General features: G+C 42.9%; 1 protein-coding gene across 1 annotated transcript in view; it reads left to right on the forward strand.

Moving 5' to 3' along the window:
* Positions 1-214: 214 nt before the first annotated feature.
* KATNAL1 (katanin catalytic subunit A1 like 1) overlaps positions 215-20,090 on the forward strand; it is a 39,070-nt gene continuing 19,194 nt past the window's right edge. The window contains exons 1-5 of the mRNA XM_060234726.1: positions 215-390; positions 5,312-5,472; positions 7,081-7,246; positions 13,862-13,986; positions 14,676-14,781. Of these exons, the coding sequence (XP_060090709.1) occupies positions 229-390; positions 5,312-5,472; positions 7,081-7,246; positions 13,862-13,986; positions 14,676-14,781 (720 nt within the window). The 5' untranslated portion in view covers positions 215-228. The remainder of the gene's footprint in view (positions 391-5,311; positions 5,473-7,080; positions 7,247-13,861; positions 13,987-14,675; positions 14,782-20,090) is intronic.

Raw genomic sequence — 20,090 nt, forward strand, 5'->3', positions numbered from 1 at the left:
ATTGAAAGCTCTGGTACCAGTGTCCATATTCAAATTAGATGTTGGAGAAAGTTAGCTACTAAAATATTGCATTTCATACAATTCAGGCAGGGTGAATATCCTTGTAGAATTGAGGGAGTATGAAAATTTCATAAATCTCAGTTTCAGAGCTAAGTTACTATCCTATAAATTGTGTTACAGCATGTAAAATGATGTTCTTATTGATATACTTTAGGTTTCTCAAGGAAGATGAATTTGGCTGAGATTTGTGATAATGCTAAAAAAGGAAGGGAATATGCACTTCTTGGAAACTACGACTCTTCTATGGTTTATTATCAGGGTGTCATCCAGCAAATTCAAAGACATTGTCAGTCAGTCAGAGACCCTGCACTGAAGAACAAGTGGCAACAGGTATGCTAAAGTGATGCTTGTTTACATCAAGCATGGCAAAATGATTGCCATTCTAAACCATGTATGTCAGGGGTGTCAAACATGCGGCACACAAGTCGAATAAGCAACTGGCTGACTTCTGTTTCCTTCTCCAGTTCTGCTTCTGCTGTGTAGCAGCTTAGTTTGCCAGACTCTCTCAGTCACACAGGAGAGATAGATAGGCAAGCCTCTGTTCTCTAAATTGGCTGAGGCTCCTCTCCCTCCTCCTCTTAGGGGGAGGGAGAGAATGAGCCAGAGCTTACTTTCTGGCCAGGCTCCCTCAATCACACAGGAGATAAAGGCAAGCCTTTCTTCCCTTCCACTGGCTGAAACTCCTCCCCTTCCTTCCCTTTGTTTGTCTGCTTCAATTGCACAGGAGAAATATAAAGCATCTTTAAGACCAACACTGTTGTATTCAAGATATGAGCTTTCGTGTGACTTGCTTCAGTGTGTGTATTTTGTTGGGCTTGTTGGGCTGTGGCTGGATTTGCCCCCCCCCCCTTTTCACTGTATTCATGCTCTCATGAGCCAATCTTTTGCAGTGGGAATGCAATGTTTAGATGAGGAATAATGACAAGCTAGTGAGGTGGAATAAGCTGAGAGTATGTGTCCAGATCAAGTTCATCAAGTTCATTTCCTTTGTAGACTGGGGATTTTGAACCTAGACTTCTCAGATAGAAGGCTGATACTGACCACTATACGTGACTGTCTAATAGGATAAAGAAGGGTTGTTGAACTCATTAGTTACGAGATCTGACATAAATGGGACTCTGTGGGGCTGGACCATGCATGACATAAAATGTAATGCCTAGTAGCGGGGATATAAACTTTATAAAAAGACACAGATAAATACGATTAAATATATTCTTTTTAAAATTAAAATACCAACATGCCTAAAACTCTTGAAATATTTGTTTAAAATGGAAAGGTGGGGGAATAGTGGGATTTGGCAATTCAATTTTAAAAATAAATATGCAAGAAAAAGCACAAGGATCACAGTACAAACTAAAAATATAAAATACTCTGAGCCTAGGAAAATATGAAATGCCTGGGCATTGCAAGCTTCTCCTCACCCCAGGTCCACTCAGATTGACAATGGATCTCTATTGTAATATCCTCCTTTGGCTGTAGGTTCCCAGTTATTCACTAGGCACCAGTTCTCAAATTCATTCAGCAGAGACATGCTGGCTCAAAGCATCAACACTTTATTTGCAAGAACACAACTCCAGGAAGCAACAGCTTCAGCTGGCCATAAGAATGCTGGAAAGTGAAACCCATTGCAGCACATACAAAATTGAAAGGAAAACGTGGAATGGATTTTTTGGGCCCAAATGGGCCCAGAGACCTTAATGGAAAATCCATTCTTCATTTTCTTTGTAGCTTTGCATGCTGAGAAGAGCTTCCTGCTGCAGCCAGCAAAGACAAGGCTGAAAGAGCTGGAACTTTGGCAGCCTCCGAGCCTCAAAGGGTGAGGACAGGAGGGGGAGGAGGGGGGAGACAAGAGCTTGCAGACCTGATGACAGTCCTGGGCCTGCCGGTTCTGGCCTACAGGAAAGGCATTTGACACCCCTGGGATGAAGTTAAAGTCCAGTGGCACCTTTAAGACCAGCAAAGACCTGGATCTGCCTAATAGGAGTTACAGTTATTTTTCTGGGAAGGCTATAGTTTTGTAGACAAACACATAGCCCCCCTTTGTCATGATGCCTTCACATGTTCCTGACATGTGAAGCAATTTATATATGCAATTTATATATAAGTCACGATGCTGAGCCATTTCATGTTTTCACCTGGCTCCTAGGCTCAGAGCGCTGAGCATGAGATTTCTGTGATGTCAGTAAATCAAAAGTAGGTTTGCAGCCTACAGATGCACACCTAAACAGCATAGTCAAGACTGCTACAGCAGAGATATTTTGATGCAATAATTCAGAGCAAGAGGTGTTAGTTATCAGAGACTGTTAAATAAACAAAATATTGCAAAAGTGCTAATGTTTTAAACATGCTTTTATGTAAATTTTTTTAAAAATCTTTCTGTTTGTGTCCTTTGCAAAGCTTATATCTCTGCTACCTGGCATTACATTTTATGATGCATAGTCTGGTCTGGCATGGTCTCATTTATGTCAGATCTGACCCTCGTGAGCTCGACACCCCTGCAATAGGAAGGGAGAAGGAAGCAGACTTGCTTGCAGGCCTGATAGGAGCCCTTTGGGGACCTCATCCTGCCCTCAGGCTGCATGTTTGACACCCTTCGGTTAGCAGGGTTTTTTCCCCTTTAAAAGACTGATGTTTTACTTTTAATGGCTTTTTTTCGTCTTTATATGGTATTTTATTCAGTCTTTTTTGTTGGTGGCATCAGTTCAGCTTCTGATAATGCTTCATGACATTCATCTGCATTATCCAGAACGACAAGCACAGCTGACTCTTTCTTCCTCCCTCCTCTCTGTCCTTCCTTCCTCTGTCTTGCTTTGCTTTGATATCTCCTATTCCAACATAGTTATTGCTTTTGCTACTCAGTGGCTTAACTCTGCACGTTTGCTTATTTTAGAAGTGCTGTTTTGCCTGCAGTTATTTTTTGCTGTTTTGTCTTGTTCTCAGCTGATATTCAGGAAGTTATGATCTAAAAAGATGAGCCTGATTCACCACAAATATTGTATTCATGTGTACACATTATACTTTGTGGGCAAAATGGTGGTGGAAAGTGCTGTCAAGTCACAGCTGACCTACGGTGACCCCATAGGATTTTCAAGCCAAGAGACATTCAGAGGTAGTTTACTGCTTCCTGCCTAAGTGTGACAACCCTGGTATTCCCTGGAGGCCTCCTGACCAAATAATGACCAGGGTTGACCAGGCTTCACTTCTGAGATCTGACAAAATCAGACTAGCCTGTTCTATCCAGGTCAGGTCTGTGGGCAAAATATTATGACATATTTCATGGTAGGTTTGCAAAAACATTTTATCGAGTGGCATCATCTGTAGACTTAGCACAGCAGGACATCCTGTTTCCTCACTCTTCTGCAGACTACTGAGCCTTGTTCTTAGGTGTCAGCCAATCTTCAGGAGCACTGTAGGGAGTCAAGTGGAGATATCTGGGGATGGGGGGTGGAATCCGCGGAAACTGCTGCCCCCATCTTCAAAAAGTGGAAATGCTTTTGTGTAGGAACTGTGGGTTGGATATATGCCAATATGCTTTTAAAATGTCTGTGACACTGCTGCTTTGATGTGTCTCAGTGAGCTAAAAGAAGCAGTAATACTGCTTGGCTTACAACATTAAAATGCAATAAAATGAATAAAAATCATAATATTATTAATATGCAAACCCATAGTGTAATATTCCAGCTGAGAGAGTAAAATAATAGCAACCATAGTAGATGACTAAACTATATGTTCCGGACACTCTTAACTGCTTTTAATGGTGCAATTATGTTCTTTAGCAAAAAAAAAAATAGGCTTTAGACTTGGTGAGATTTATAGCTTATTTATACAGTTTATTTACAGCTTATTTATACAGTTTATTTGTGTTATATGATGAACACCAGATCAGGGTTAGCAAACTCGCTCCAGCTCCACATCTTTTCCAACACATTTGGCCAATTTTCAGGGAGACATTGAAATAGAACAGCAGTTTAACTTTTTTAAAAATTATATTTTTATAATGCCATTAATGTACATGGTGCTTTTCATAGAAAGTAATTCAAAGACAGGCTCCACTTCAAGGAATTTACAGTCTAACTCTAATGTTTTCTGCTGAATTGCCAAGATGAGATATTCTGGAATTAAAAATCAATCCTTTAAGTAAACTGATTTGGGCAAACTTTTTTTTTTAAAAAATCTGTCATTCAGCTAATGCTACATTAGCTTAGAAAAGTAATTGACAAATAGTAGGTGGAGTGAATAATGGTAAATATTTTCCTATCTTTCCATGCATCACAAGTCCTGTGTATGTTTTGGAAACATAAGCTTGATTCTGAATGATAACAACAAAAGGGTAATTATTAAGGACTGAGTGGATCAAGTAGTGCTACTTGAGGATAGAACTGATAGTGAGAAAACCACGGACCACTAGTATAATGGCTAAACACACATGATATCCTGCCTGGATGTGAGATAAAGTATGTATATGTATGTCTACGTATACATACACCTTCCTTCCTTCCTTCCTTCCTTCCTTCCTTCCTTCCTTCCTTCCTTCCTTCCTTCCTTCCTTCCTTCCTTCCTTCCTTCCTTCCTTCCTTCCTTCCTTCCTTCCTTCCTTCCTTCCTTCCTTCCTTCCTTCCTTCCTTCCCTCCCTCCTTCCCTCCTTCCCTCCTTCCCTCCTTCCTCCCTCCCTCCCTCCCCTTTAAACTCAGAATTTGTTAACGTCAGTGTTGTGCAGTCTTTTCTTTTAGTCCACTATATATTTTAATCTATAAAGTGCAAGTGGATAGTGAAGGGTCTTGTAATAGTTGAAGTTTAACTACTTTGTTTTAAGCAGGCCTAGAATTCAGCAGGAGCTCACAGGAGTGCAGCTTCTGAACCTTTCTGATAGTTCCCCCTCCTCCTACCTACCTTGTCTATTGAATAGTAGGTGCAGCTGCATAACAATCCCTGAATAAGCTCCACCACATATTTTTCTACAAAATGACCCCTGGTTTTTAGTGGTCTCATATCTACTGTCACTTCAGAATATAAACATGGTCAAGCTGGATGAGGCCAAGATCTTCCAGTCCATCTGCAAGCATCCTCGAAGTCAGCAAGCATTACAGGGATCTACGAGGAACTTTCTGAGTCCCCTGTTATAGACTGTCTTTGACTTACTACTGCTTTGCACAACATGTTAATATTCCCCTGGCCCCCTTATTCATCTTAATGCTTCTGTAAATTAAATACATAAATATGGTAGAATTCCTGTGATCTGTTTGTTTTCAAGGTTCGGCAAGAATTATTGGAAGAATTTGAACAAGTAAAAAGCATTGTCAATACTTTAGAAAGTTTTAAAGTAGACAGACCTACAGATATTCCAGTATCTTACCAGGATGAACCATTTAGAGATCCAACCGTTTGGCCACCTCCTGTTCCAGCTGAGCACAGGTAATTGGGTTTAAACTATGACTTCAAATGTAATCAATTCAATTGCACATTGATCAACCCAAGCTTGAATGAGAGTGTGACATAGTGGGTGAAGTGTCAAACTAGGACTAGAAAGACCCAGGTTGAAATCTCTACTCTGCCATAAATTTTATTAGCTGACCCTAGACATGTCACACTAGACATTTTGTTGTGAGATAAAATGGTAAATGCATGACTATGCATGCTACCCTGCAATCTTTGGAGGAAGGATGCAGTAAAAGTAAATACACACTCATAGCCAAAAAGATCTATTCCAGTAGCAGACCTAGTAGAGTGTGACTTTCCAACTTTGTTTGTCTTGTAGTAGTTCCCTGAAATTTTGTTTCAGCAGGTCACTGCATCCCCCAAAACAGCATGGGGACAAAGTGAGTGTCTGCAATTGAAAGGAAGGATTGGTGAAATTGCTGCCTTCTCTTCCATTGTTATTGCAAATGCAGTGCTGAGATGCTGAGCCTATTTCCAGCATGGTACCACTTGCTGCTCCCCGGTCCCAGCTTCCTGTTTACCTTACAGTCAGTTTATCTTGACTTGTGCTCAATTAGGATATCAAGTCCAAAGACGGCTGGAGCTTCCAAATCTGCTGGCACCCTGTAGTTTACAACTGGTCCCTCAACTTTGATCATTTCATCTGCTCAGCACCCTGTTTCTCTGAGATGGCAGCTGTAACTATGACTTTTCAGCTTAGGCCTTGCACCAAAATATATTTAGCACAAACTGATTTCATACCAGTTTTTATCCTTGATTTGCTGACTGATTGCAAACTACAGTTTGCTGCCCGATAAGGTGTTTTCTGGATCCCAGCTGCTGAGGGAGGGAGTAAGACACCCTGTGGTACCCACCTTTGAAGTGCCACCACGTCATTTAGGCGGCACTGGCTTTGAGGTGGGAAGAGTGCACATGCCAAATGGGGCTGGGATAGGAGAGATACCTGCGATCTCATACGAAACCAGGAATGGGCAAAGACCAAACATGGTTTGCTGTGACTGCTTTAAAACAAGCTGGGGGGCAGCTGAGAAGGACATGGCCAGCTACCTGTTCCAGGCAATATAAGGTGTGGCAGCGGGGTGTGTGTGCGCACAACTCCCCTCCTGGAATGAAGCTAGAAGAACAGGAAATGTGGTAGCATCATGCTGTAAAGTTTAGAGTCCCGAGCAAAGGTTTCACCAAACATTGCCTGGCACAAGGTCTGAATTTCACTTCTTGCTCTGGTTCTTTGTTGCACCAGTGTACTGGGGTTTGGATCCTGCATATGGACAGTCTGGGAACATGTCTGATAAGCTGTAATGTCTAATATTTCCAGTCTCTATAAATCTGTCATAATTTTCTAGGGTCTTCTGAAAAAATTGCCTTAGGACACTTCATAGATACAATACCACTAACACCCACATAGCATTTGAGAAGGGCTGAAAGGATATCTAGTCTCTCCCTGGCTATCCATCCACTGGCACTTCCGTCCCAGATCAGTCTGCACAATTTGTTTATCAGGGTTTTTCTCCAAAAGAATGTTTGAATGGGGGGAAAAACACATTTGTTTTTCTTAAGTACTTACACAATTTCTTTACGCAACAGAGCCCCACCCCAGATAAAACGGCCTAACCGAGAAGTGAAACCCTTGAGAAGAGAATCGCCAGGGTTGCAGCGAGGCCCTGTGGGCAGAGCTCACCCAATCTCAAAAAATGAGAAGCCTGCCAGCAGCCGGGAGAGGGAGGTTAAAGCTAAAGGAAAAGATGAGAAGGTAAGCATCTGAGGGGCAGGTGGAAGCAGGGAGGCATGTTTACAGCTGGTAGGAAAGAGTGGCATGAGGAAAGAGTTTCTGTTTGGGGGTGCTTTGCATCATTTTTTTCCCCTGCAGGGATATAATTTTTTAGATAGGATAAAGGATGCATATAGTGTGTTTACATTGCTGTATTAAATGCATACATGTAAAAATATCCTTTTCCTCCAGAATGTATCACTAGCTCAGCTGCTGAGGCCAGTTTTTAAAGGATAAACTTGAATCTTAACCTCCCTTCACTTCTGCTTATGGAAGGATTATTTTTGTGATCCGCCCCCCACACATGCTGTTGTAGATGCTTCTTTACCTCCCACATTGCTGGGAGGATAGTTTCTGGGGACAATGCAGGGACAACAGTTCTTCATTTAGCACAGCTAAATTTTGCACTGGGTAGGATCAGCCCTAATTTTTCACCACCCTTATTGAACATACGGCACAGGAGATTGTTTTTTAAAAGTCAGAGATGTAGATTTCACAGAATGATGGTACTACCCTTGCCTGCCTTTTAATCCATATGTTTGGGAAACAACAGACTGATCACCAAAAGAAATTTTAAAATAAGATGAATAGAAAGTAAAACAGTGGTCCCTTCCCTTTCACTAAATGTGAACTGGATATTATAGCTTTGCTTAGGTTTATAGTAAGATGTAAAGGTAGAAGGCTGATTGGGGCTACTAGCACAGTTGTTCTCAGATAACACTTACCTGCCCTTCTGGTGATCTCACCCCCTCATCCAAAATTCTGGCCAACAAATAAAGGATTAAAGTAATCTAATTCCAAGTTGGGCAAGACGTATTGATAAGGCTAGAGCTCTTTCAAAGTATCAGGTTGAAGCAGATGGTATCAAGTACTGACAGCAGCTAAAAGTTACATGAAATTGGAAATCTGTGCCCAAAGAGTGGTAAGCAGAAGTGTTGGGATATTGTATGGATAGAGCAAAACTATATCTTAGATTTAGTTCCACATTAATTTTAAAGGAGCTGCTTTCTGATAGGGAAAACAACCCCAGATGGGGGTCCTTAAACCCTTTCCCATTATGCTTTATCCTGCTGAAAAATGCCTCAGTTATTTTTATTTCCCACTGGTGAATGTTTATGGGTCCATAATGTTATCTATGTGGAGATTTTAGATGATAGACAGCTGTTGTGATTAGCTCCTAGAAAAGGAAATAATAATTAATTATCTGTGTTCCTGTTCTGTGTTCTTAGTTCTTATTGTTGCCATTAAAATGTTCTTCAAACTGTATTGATAATATAGTTTAAAAGGCTATATCCAGTATGGTGTAGTGGGTATTGTTATTCTTGGGTCCAGGGCTATCATATTTGCTGACTTTCACTGTCAGCAATAACACAAAGGAAACACAGTGCCCAAATCTTTGGTTTTTGCCGCTTTGGATGAATTCAAGGGATGTTAATGATGTTATGCCCTGGAGGTGTAAGGTGGTTTGGAGGGCACCAAGGAGTTTCTGAAGGCCACTTGTATTCCCAGGGAAGAGAGTCATTAGTCCAAAAGGTCAGAGAGAGCAGAAATATATCTCCACAGAGAGAGAACCATTTGTGCTACCTGCCAAGGAAGGCAACAGGGATAGCTGTTGTAAAACATGATCTGGGTAGTGAGGTGTGTGGGGCTAGGTTGACTGAGAGATTAGGGTTCACATTTCCACATGGGAGTGAGTCCCGTAAACTGGGATTGGATGAGAGGTTTTCTGCCAGCAACGGCAGGGAGGGTTAAAAGATTGTTAACATCCATTAGTTTTTGTGCAAATGCTGCAGGTCAGATCTCCCTGCATAGAGAATGTGCAGTTGTTCCATAGAATCCAGTGTAGTGGTATTGGGGGTATAGCTTCTGTATGGCTAAGATAATGCAGCGTTATGTTTTCCTGTTCTTTTCATTAGAGCTGTAACCCGGTAGGCATGATAGTATTTCTCCTGTCCTTGTGCTCTAGCTTACTCTGTGGCAATAAAGTCTTTTCCTGTTTAAGAGAGCGGTCTGTGATTCAAAGTCTTCCTCATGCACCTTAGATTGCTTGTTTATGCTCAAATGATCATGCACAGAAGTTTCCACAAGTAACTACAAAAATTCTGTCCTTTGTACTTACTCAGAGGCAGCCTTTACTAGAGTCTCCCAAGTCAACTGGTAACATGGGAGGCTGGATTTATAACTTGAGGTGGTGGCACAAAGAAGAGGAACATGCTTTAATTGCACATGAACACACATGTAGGCACACATAGACCCAGGTTGTGTCTGTGACAAATGACATCACCCACATACATGGCTGAGACATGCATACACTTTTTCTGCAACAGCTGAGAGTCTTTCCTCCCCGGGCAGTAATGGTGTGCATGCAAACAACAAGACTCAAGAAGACTTACTAAGAACCAAGTATTATGTGACAGCAGCAGTTAACCATTTGCTTAAACCCCGATCTTCTCCCATTATGTTTCAAGCAGGGTATCAGTCAAAAGCAATACTTGGGTGATTGGCTGGGGGGATGCTAAAGCCTTTCTTCATTTGCTCCTCACCTTCTCAGCACAGCCTGTCACCCAAGGTGGTTTTCTTCTCAGCTGAATTCCAGTCTTAGTCAGGGTCATTTTCTGGTATCCCGCTGTTTGCTGACAGCTGGAGTTATTCTTGCCCTGCTGGGCCCAGAGAAAGGTGAACTTTTAAGCCAAGGATAGGTCCAGAATCAGCCAGTAAGGATCTGCCTCTGACAGTGACCAAATTTTTAGATGAACTCACTCTGGGAAGAGAAGCGCCTGTGATACCACAGGGTTTCCACCTGATCTTGGGACTCCAGGAAAGGTATGGAGGCTGTTAGGGGAACTTCCAGGATGGATTCTCACATTGCAATGAGGTGTCATCCATTAGAAGGATATAGATCCATGATGGCGAACCTATGACACGCGTGTCACTGGTGACACGCGAGGCAATTTGGCTGACACACCGGAAACCAAGGAGCATGGCGAGCCGCAAGTCCTTCGGAGGCTGCTGAGCCCATCTCGGAGGAGCAGCAGCTGCTAAGGTGAAGGCGAGAAGAGGCGGCAGCAGCGCAGCGGGCTGCCGCCTCTTTCCCTGGCTCCAGGCCGGGGGTGGGGGTGGGAGGGAAGGTTGGCCGACGCTGCCAGCGCCTCGCCTTGACCTGGGGGTGGGAGGAGACAGCCTCCTGGCGCAACCCGTCCCCCACCCAAAGCAGAGGCAGCCAAACGCGCCTCCTCCTCCTCCTCGCAACAGGGCCGAGCTTTGCAACCCCCTTTTCCCGCCCTCCCCGGGGCCTGAGGAAATAGGTGGGTACAGCAAGAAAGAAAAAAAGAGCATTGCAAAAAAAGAGGCAGGGGGGGAAAGAAGTGCCCTCCTCGGTGGGTCGCGCCTTTGCAATGCCGGGGCTTTGCAAATGCAGGAGCAAGGCAGGCGTGTTTTTTTCCGTTTGTTTGCACGGAGCGGCTGGGGGAGGGGGAGACAGAGATGGCATTGCAGCAGTGTGTGTGGGGTGCAATGCCCGAGGGGGCGTCGCTTTTGGGCCTGTTGTGGGGCTGCCCCCCCTCCTCCTCCACCCGGTCCTGTTTTTTTTTTTGCAACCAACATGATCTTTCTCACTTTGCTCTCTCGCTCTTTCTCACGGCCGCCTGCCGGAGGTGGGGTTTCAGATTTAAAGGACAAGCTGCCCTTTTCAGCTTGGAAGAGGAGGAAGGGGGTGGGCGATGGGGGCTGTGTGTGGGTTGCAAAAGAGCAAGGGGAGGGGAGCATTGGTTCGCCCCCCTTGGCTTCCCTTGGCAAGCGCTGGAGGAGAAAAGGCGGGAAGAAAAAAAGATACACCCTTTCCCGCAGGGTTACCAATTTCCAGGTGGGGGCAGGGGATCCCCCTCTCCCCAAAATACCCCCCCAAGTTTCAAAACGATTGGACCAGGGGGCCCAATTCTATGAGCCCCAAAAGATGGTGCCCCTATCCTTCATTATTTCCTATGGAAAAAAGGCATTTTAAAAGGTGTGCTGTCCCTTTAAATGTGATGGCCAGAACTCCCTTGGAGTTCAGTTATGCTTGTCACACCCTTGTTCCTGGCTCCACCCCAATGTCTCCTGGCTCCACCCCCAAAGTCTCCTGGCTCCGCCCCCAAAGCCCCCAGATATTTCTTGAATTGGACTTGGCAACCCTCTTTCTTTATTGGGGCTGCAAATAGCATCAAATTATTGATATTTCTTGAAGTGACACGCGACCCGAGGAAGACTACACTTTTTCCCAATTTTTGACACACCAAGCTGAAAAGGTTAGCCATCACTGATATAGATGGTCCTCGAATCTGTATTTGTAAAAGATTTGATCTAGCTATTCTCTGCTTTTTGTTAAGGTGTAGTATGGAATCGGGTTAAGCCTGTGCTGAAATTACTCAGAGAACAGCTGTTATCTCTGGGAATAATGCTGCTAGTAATCCTAAATCAGGGTCACCCTAAAAAGGATTTCTACTTACCTACAATCAGAGCTGATGTTCAAAAAATTTGGTCACTAGATGGCAGAAAGAAAATACTTTATGGTTGCCATTGCAAAATGGATTAAGAATTCTGTTTTGAATCCTCTCTGAGAATCAGCACCCTGAGCGATTGCACATGAGCACCATGGAGAGTGGCATCTGGCACATTGTGTCTGACCCACTGAGTTGCTGGAGGGCACAGGCTTTTTGAGATGCCCAGGTGAGAAGGCTGTGTGCAGCTCTGCACAATTTGGAACAGTCTCTCCCTGTTTTCTTGCTTTGTGAAATATTAGCATCCTTTTGGTAACCATTTTCTGCTCTGAGATTTTCTTTGCAAAAGAAAAGACATATCAGAGATTTCTGAACACTGATTTCTGGTCAAAGTGGGATTGAAAAGAAACTAGAAAGGCACAGGCTGGTGTCCAAGGGTCACAGGAACAAATATCGGCAAGAGGAGCACCATTTTAGACATCTTCCTATTGCCCTCTCCTGGACTTCTCACATCCTCCCAATCTCTATGGTGTACATGTCTCCTTTCCTCATCCTCCCCTTTCTAATTCGAAAGAAATACACAGAGAGAAAATTGCTTCCCAATTCTGCATAGTTTGGCTGGAAAGAACCACAGCTACGCTTCAGCATCACTGAGTAGCTCTGGTACACCCACAACACAAAAAGGAGGTCCTTTCTGAAGTGTTAACAATCTTGACTTAAAAACAAATGAAGAGACAACTGGCATGATGATGATTTAAACTCAGCTTGGATCATCAGCTTTAGTGTGTTGTGAGTGTGGGAGTGTTGCAGGAAAACAGGCTTTACTGGGAGACAGTTTAGGGGATTCAGTGAGTTGTTATTTACACTTGTGTCCTGCTTTTTCTTTACACTGGGGTTCCAGTAGGCTCCCATCTGTGCACTGGCTATGTCAAAAAAGACCCCACAAGCCTCATCATAGAACTGTTTGCTTCCATTCATTGCTGGTGTCCCTTGAACACTTTGAAGAATCATGGCTGCCTTGCTGATGCAGACTTGGAATGAATTGTTCTCCAGAGTCTTTCTTTTTCATCAGTTTCTATTGACTTTCAGTTCAAGGTAGCTTGTAGTATATTAAAAAAAACAGTAACATAGAGCAATATAAAAGTACACTGAACAGTATCAATAACAGGAAAGAAATAGCATTAAAATGACAACAGTAGAAACTATTCTAGTAAAGATCTTGATGCCATACAATAAAATAATTGAGAAATGTAACCACAAAAACTTGGAAGTCAATAGGACAGGGTTTTCACCAGTGGCCAAAAGATTCCGAAGATGGTGCCAGGCAAGCATCCCTTGTTAGGGAGTTCCATAAGTGGAGCCCATCCATTGAAAAGGCTCTTTCTAGCACCCACCTTGCTTCCAGTGATGAGTACACCTAGAGAAGTGCCTTCAGTGGCAGTCTCAACAGGACAGGCAGGTGTAAGTGGAAGAAGGTCTAATTCCAGTGAAGTTCCATTTGGAATTTTAAAGGTCAACAGCAGCACTTTGAACCGTGCCTGGAAACAAACTGGAAGCTAGTAGAGGTCTTGGAGCACTACAGAGAGAAAGAGATGCTTGCTGCAGTGAGTCACTATGGCTTCTGTGTTCTGGACCAGTTGAAGTTTTTGAAAACTTTTTAAAGGTAGCCCCATGCTTTATACATTCCAGTAGTCTACCCTGGATTTTACCAATTCATTTTACCAATTAATGGTAAGATCATTCTTACCCAGGAGGGGGTAGATCTTACATATCAGAGTAGGTAAAAGGTGTTCTGGCCTACAGATGCCACTTGTGTGTGCTGTAAACAGTGTGAGATCTAGCAACATCTCCTTACAAGTGCCCCATTCAAGGGAGGAAATGCAGTGACACTTGGGATCTGTAATTTGGTGAGGTTGCTGAGAATTCTTAGTGACACCCTATTCGTGATGGTAAAGTTCCCAGAGTTTATATTGTTTTGTTTTATCACATATTTGAACTTATAGCTCTCCCCTATGGCTTCCTTCTGTATTTTTTCAATGTCTATTTTAATCTTTCTGTCTCCATACCTTAAATTAGGATATGATGATGGATTTTGCTTTCTTTTGACATGGTTGAAACATAGGGAAAGAAGATTTTGCAGGATGGTGCTGGTGAAGATATTCAGAAATTTGATGGTGGAGGATATGACAAAGATCTGGTTGAAGCTCTTGAAAGAGACATTGTGTCAAGGAATCTAAGTATTCATTGGTATGTTCCTTATTTTGTAAAATAAATGATACTGGAGTTCATATCCACTTGAGAGCTGAGCTGGCTTGATCCAGGGAGGGAAGCCTTCCTTCCTGGCTAATACTTCAATTGCTGTTTTAATTTCTTTCTATGCACTTTAACCTGTTTTTAATTTGTTGTAATGGTGTGTGTGGAGGGAGGGTTGATTTTAATGGTTTTAAAGTGTGATTTTATCATATATGTTTTAAATTGTTAGCTGTCTTAGTGGCCTCTTTGAGACTAGAAAGGCTGGATATAAATAAATACATAAGTAATCTTTAGGATTTGGACACCCATGTGTACCAGCGGATTCATCCCTGTTCTTCTATTGTTCAGACAGGCAAGCAAGATTTTAATTCTTAAACAGTACCATGAGCAAAAGGTTCATTAGACACATATTAAAATGTGCAACAACACTCAGGAGCATCTGAAAGTGTTCCTTTGATAATTATGTTTTCAGGAAAGCTATTTTTTAATTGAACAGCCTGTGGTAGGGTTAGCTGAAAGTCATCATCCCGTCCGCCTGTTCCTTTTGCATTTCAAGGCCAGTGGCTTATGCAAATAGCTGTCTCAGTTTATGAGAAAAGAGGAAATAAGTTGTACCTTTGGATAAAAAAGCAAAAGTCCCCCCCCCCCAATATGTCTTCTAAATCAGTGTTCATCTTACACAGGGATGACATAGCAGATTTGGAAGAAGCCAAGAAATTATTAAGGGAAGCAGTTGTTCTTCCCATGTGGATGCCAGATTTTTTCAAAGGGATCAGGAGACCTTGGAAGGTGAGAATTGAGTAATTTTTTTGTGTGGACGTGTGTGTATTTTTAACTACAATATGTACCTGTGCCCCATCTATACCTAGTCATTTAAAATTTGCTGCCATTCTCTTTCAGAATAATTTTTTGTACATAGGATGGGGGAGGGATGGCAACGTGGTATAGCTTGACCTCATCAGATCTTAGAAGCTAAGCCAGGTTGGTTCTTGGAAGGAAGACCAGCAGGGAAGACTCTGCACAGCAAGACAGTGGCAGACCACCTCTGCTTCTCACTTGCCTTGAAAGCCCCTTGCTGGGGTTGCCGTAAGTAGGCGTGAAGGTGCTTTACACAAACACACACACACACACACACTGAGGATGGCTTGCTACCATTGACTCATATAAACAACTGGATTGTGGTAATCTCTTGGTGTTATGCCACTGCCTGCTGTCCTGATTAACTTGTGAAGTTGCAGGCTGAGTTTGGCTATCTAAATGATTGTTTTCAGGCACTGTCTTCCTTGGTATCTCTCTGGTTTTCCAAGGACCTGAAGCAGATGAAGACAGAAAACCACAGATTGCAGCAAGGACATCCGTTAAAAATATGTGGACCTGCTGCTATGTTATGTGTGTAGCATCAGAATCATTGAAGTACATCTCCCATCACTCTGGAAGCATAGAAACATCAGATCATGTTGGAGGTCTCCCAGTGAGATTATTTCCATGACCTTGTCTATTTTCATGCCTGCCCTGCTCCAGCTGCTAAAGTAAAATTGGAATGGCCTTATACCATAGCAGTGGCAGTGGCACAGAAATCTACCATTTACTGCCATTACTGCAGCAGAATCTTACCCAATGATCCAAGCAGTGAATGGCCTAGTCAGTCCTTTATGTTGCCACTCAAAAGGAAGAGTTGTATACCAGGTTATTCATTGTGAATTTGCAGTCCACCTTCCAGGCAACACTGTTTACAGTTGGTTTTTTCTTGGAACTTTCCGTTTTGGACACAGTTTTTTCATGCCACATGAAATGCCACATGAGCTTGGGGGCTGCAGTGAGGAGGGGAAAGTAGATAAAATCATCCCTGTTCTCCCCCTTCTGGTGGCAGAACAGACCTTGTGGAAAAGGAGGGGGGGAATTTTGCCCTTTCTCCCCTGTATACTGCATCTCCCCCCCCCTTCCAATTCCACTCCACTAACCCACATGGTTCTTCATCCGTGCGGGTTTCTCAACTCCAGAAATAATCTTTCCATGGGCCGAAAGAGGCTTCTGCCCCAGAGGGAAATGCAAGGAAAATACAGGTATTCTATGCTTACAGTTGGTTGGTTCCAAGCCAGAAGTTAGGATGTTTAGGGGTAGGTCCTGTTTGTTTCACTCGGGTTCCTACTGTTTGCTGTTGAAATGAAAAAGATACTTGAGAATATGAAAATGGCTGCTTGTGAACTAGACCGATGGCCTTTCTGCTGGGCAGAAGCCGGTCTTGGAGACGCTGGACCATTTGCTACTTAGCCAAGCTTGGGTGTAGATTCAAAGTATCCCCAGAGAGTGTCAGTTTTTGAGGGCTCTGTCAGTCTGATTTTTAGCTGTGTGTGAAACATAGACTGTGGTCATACCTTTTGATCTAGTCCTAGAGATCAATGTGGAAATTGCTCCCTGTTGAACCTGGTACTTTTGTTGTCTTTTTATTGTGTTGGTCATAAGATGTTGGTGATGTGATAGTAAGAGCTGATGGGTATTCAGTAGGGTTGCCAGCTCTGGGTTAGGAAATACTTGGAGATTTTGGGGGTGGAGCCTGGTAGGGATGCCAGCCTTTGGGTGGGATCTCCCAGAATTATTACTCACCTCTAGACTGCAGAGCTTGGTTCCCCTGGAGAAAATGGATGCTTTGGAGGGTGCACTCTATGGTATTGTACCTCACCAAAGTCCCTGTCCTCCCCCAAGCTAGAGCTGGCAACTCTAGAGGAGAACAGAGTTTGTGAAGGGGAGGATCTTCAGTGGGATGTAATGCCAAAAGGCCCACCTTCCGAAGTAGCCATTTTCTACAGGTGAACTGATCTCTGTCACCTGGAGATCAGTTGTGGAATTCACTGCCACAGGAGGTGGTGGTGGCGGCTAAAAGCACAGACAGCTTCAAGAGGGGTACTGGATGGGCCATTGGCCTGATCCAACATGGCTTCTCTTATGTTCTTAAGTGGGAGATCTCCAGCCACTACCTGGAGTCTGGCAGCCCTAGTTCGGGAAGCTGTCAAGCAAACTGAATTCTTACAAGCCCCAAAGTGGAGAAGATGAAAATAGTATGAGTATTTTCTGGTCTTTATTTCTGATTGTGCTGCAGGGGTGACAGGGTTATATTTCCTTGTTATTGGAACTGCAGAAACAAAGCAGGTTTTGATCCTGGCCATTGAGGATAACAGTACAAATAGAAACCATCCAGTTCCATGCTTGTGTGTTAAAGCTCCTCTAAAAGCAGTTCTCAAGACAGCTGCTTTTATTTCCAAAGCAGACACTGTATGAAAAAGAAACACTCATCCAGGTGCGCATAGGATTAGGTAGATACATTTGGACCTATCGTTTTTAGGACATCAGAGAGTTCCCTGTTTGGCTCCCTTTGAAGTGTTCTTTGAGCCAAGAAGGGCCAAGCTCTAGTTGTGCTTCCCACTGTTCAACTAGCAAATCTTAACAACAGCAAGCAATAATCCTGCTGTGATTTCATCAAAACAGCTGCCCCCTGTAGTGCAATTGAGCCTGTGAATGGAAGACTGTAGATTTGACAGAGCTGAGGAGAAAAGACAGCTTTTGTGTGAAGCACATTAACCTGCAGTCTGTGCTGGGACGGATAGTTTTTGTGATGAGATGTTGCACAAACTCACTTTCTGAAGCTCTTGGCTCTGAAAAATTAGGCTAGTTCCAGTGGTATGGGATGGAGTGGGATACAGGTTAGGAACTGGGGTTGTGCACAGTTTTTACTGTAAAGGTAAAATGGTTTATTACACTGGACATTTTATAGCCACCGTATAAACTCTTACAATGTCTTACTGTGGGCAGATTCTAGAGGGGTAGTCATGTCAGCTTGTTTAAGCGAAACTACCAGCAATGTACTTCGTGGCTCCTGAACATGGTTTATTGTGTGGGTGTGTGACATAAGCTCTTGCAGGCTGGACGGAGCCCACTGTCAGATGAACTTCATCACTATAGCTGTAGTCTTCTTGCAGAAGACAAATCTATATATCTTCGGTGGTTTTTACCAATTTTAGGAGAACTTTAGCAACGTTAAAATTGCCATTTAAATACCAGTTGTAGAGTAAGGATATGAACAAATGTGATTTAATTACCCATACATGGCCATTGGGGCCTGCATTCAGAAAGTCCTTAAATAGCTACTGAGGTAGTAAGAGTTAATGGAAAATGTAGGCTCAGTGAGACCATTATACCAAAACAATTGAGGGAGAGCACGGTTCTTGAATAATTGCATTTTCGGTTGATTTGGTTTTATAAGTCTTCCCCATGTCATTCTTTCAAAGTAATTCCACCCCACCCCCCAGGATCAGGCAGAACTTAATTTGCAGTGCAGATAGCTTTTAACTGGTTATTTTATTGCAGTGGCACTTCATGTAAGATATTAATTGCATAAAGTCCATTGTAATGTGCAATTCTAATTTCAGCTAATTTGAGTACCCTGAAAATACAGTGTCTTCAGGAAGCTCTTGTTAGCATGTAATCTGATCTTATGTTTGCAGTGGAATGAAAGAAATGCAGTAACAGCAGAATCCTTGATGAGAGAATAAGATGACAAATGTGCTCTGGAAGAGAGATTTTAAATTTAGTTCTGTGCTTTGTGAAGGGAGTATGATTCTCAGTCTCAAAGGCTGCAGTTTTTCTCAGAGCTGACCAGGTGATATTCATGAGCTATATGTGGTCCCTGAATGGGCCTGTTATCAGCAATTCAGGAATCTGAGAAGGAGAATTAGAAAACACTTGGGGACTAAGCTGTCCTTTAGACTCCTTATACTTCCACCTTCCCAGTAGCCCAGGTAGATGTTGGGAATGAGAGAATGGGAAGATGGCTGGAAACATTATCTCCATCTGTAGATAGTCAGACTAGAGACACTTTATGAGGCTTTATGAGACAGAGTTACTGTTCCAGGCTTAGTGAGGACTTGGGAGAGGAGAAGTGAAGGCAGGATAGTGGATGAGGCCATTTTCTTCTGTAGCTCTGGGGAATACAATGATTTGTTTTTATACACAGCCTTTAGATTTTGGCCTTCTAGGGAAGGACCATGGCTCAGTGGTAGAGCATCTGCTTGGCATATGCAGAAGGTCCCAGGTGCAATGCTCAGCATTTTTAGTTAAAAGGACCAAGTAGTAGGTAGTATGAAAATGGCTTGTAGTTATGAACGGACCAAGTGGTAGGTAATATGAGACACCTGGGAGGAGCCACTGCCAGTCACTATAAATAATACTGGCTTTGGTGGACCAGTTATTTATTTATTTATTAAAACATTTCTTAGCTGCTTTCTTTCTTGTGGAACCCAAGACAGCTACAATATAAATAAAACATTATAAAAACGACAATTATATAACCTATAAAAGTTACCATTTAAAAACTCCAGTTAAGACTGCCAATAATAAAGGCAAAATAAATCAAAATGCAGTCCTAAATAAAACTGTCAGCTGCTTGCTGAAGATCAACAATGATGGGACAGGCACTCCCACCCCCAGGGAGGTTGTTTCATAATATTGGGGCTGCCATAGAAAAGGCCTCTCTTGTATGCCCACCCAAATGAGTGTCTTTAATTGGTAGGGCAGTTAAGAGGGCATCTCCCTGACTGAATCTGTGTTCTGACTCAGTATAAGTCAGCTTCATGTGTTGTCTGTTCTGGTTCTTAATGCCTAGGATTTAAAGAGCTGATTCAGCTTCCTTTTTAAAATTTAATAGTAGCCATTATTTGCCATTACCTAGTGTAAATTCCCTGTAAGATGCTGTCAGCCCTTTTGTGTGTGTGTCTCTGTGTGTGCATTTCTCTTTTCTCTCCCTACAGGCCTAGTACCAGCTTCAAAAAAACTGTGGGTAGAGAAAGTGTTAAAGTCACCCTCATGGAAGCATTGGTGCTCCAGTAATCTAAATCAGCCCCTCTCCCAACAAAAAGTTGGGATATTTGCTTCCATGCTGCTTAAGTGTTGAACCTTTCCTTCAGGAAGGTAAAGATGCTTGGAATCTACCTCTGAATGGATTTCTAAAATATCAGAGGTTCCTTTCAAAGTAGTTAAAAGGACAGTTGCTTTATTGCTCCCCAAAAGAGGCTATAAATTTCAGTAGCTGCTTTTGTTATTCAATC

Source organism: Heteronotia binoei, chromosome 3 (assembly GCF_032191835.1).
Source record: "Heteronotia binoei isolate CCM8104 ecotype False Entrance Well chromosome 3, APGP_CSIRO_Hbin_v1, whole genome shotgun sequence".
Taxonomy (NCBI): Eukaryota; Metazoa; Chordata; class Lepidosauria; order Squamata; family Gekkonidae; genus Heteronotia; species Heteronotia binoei.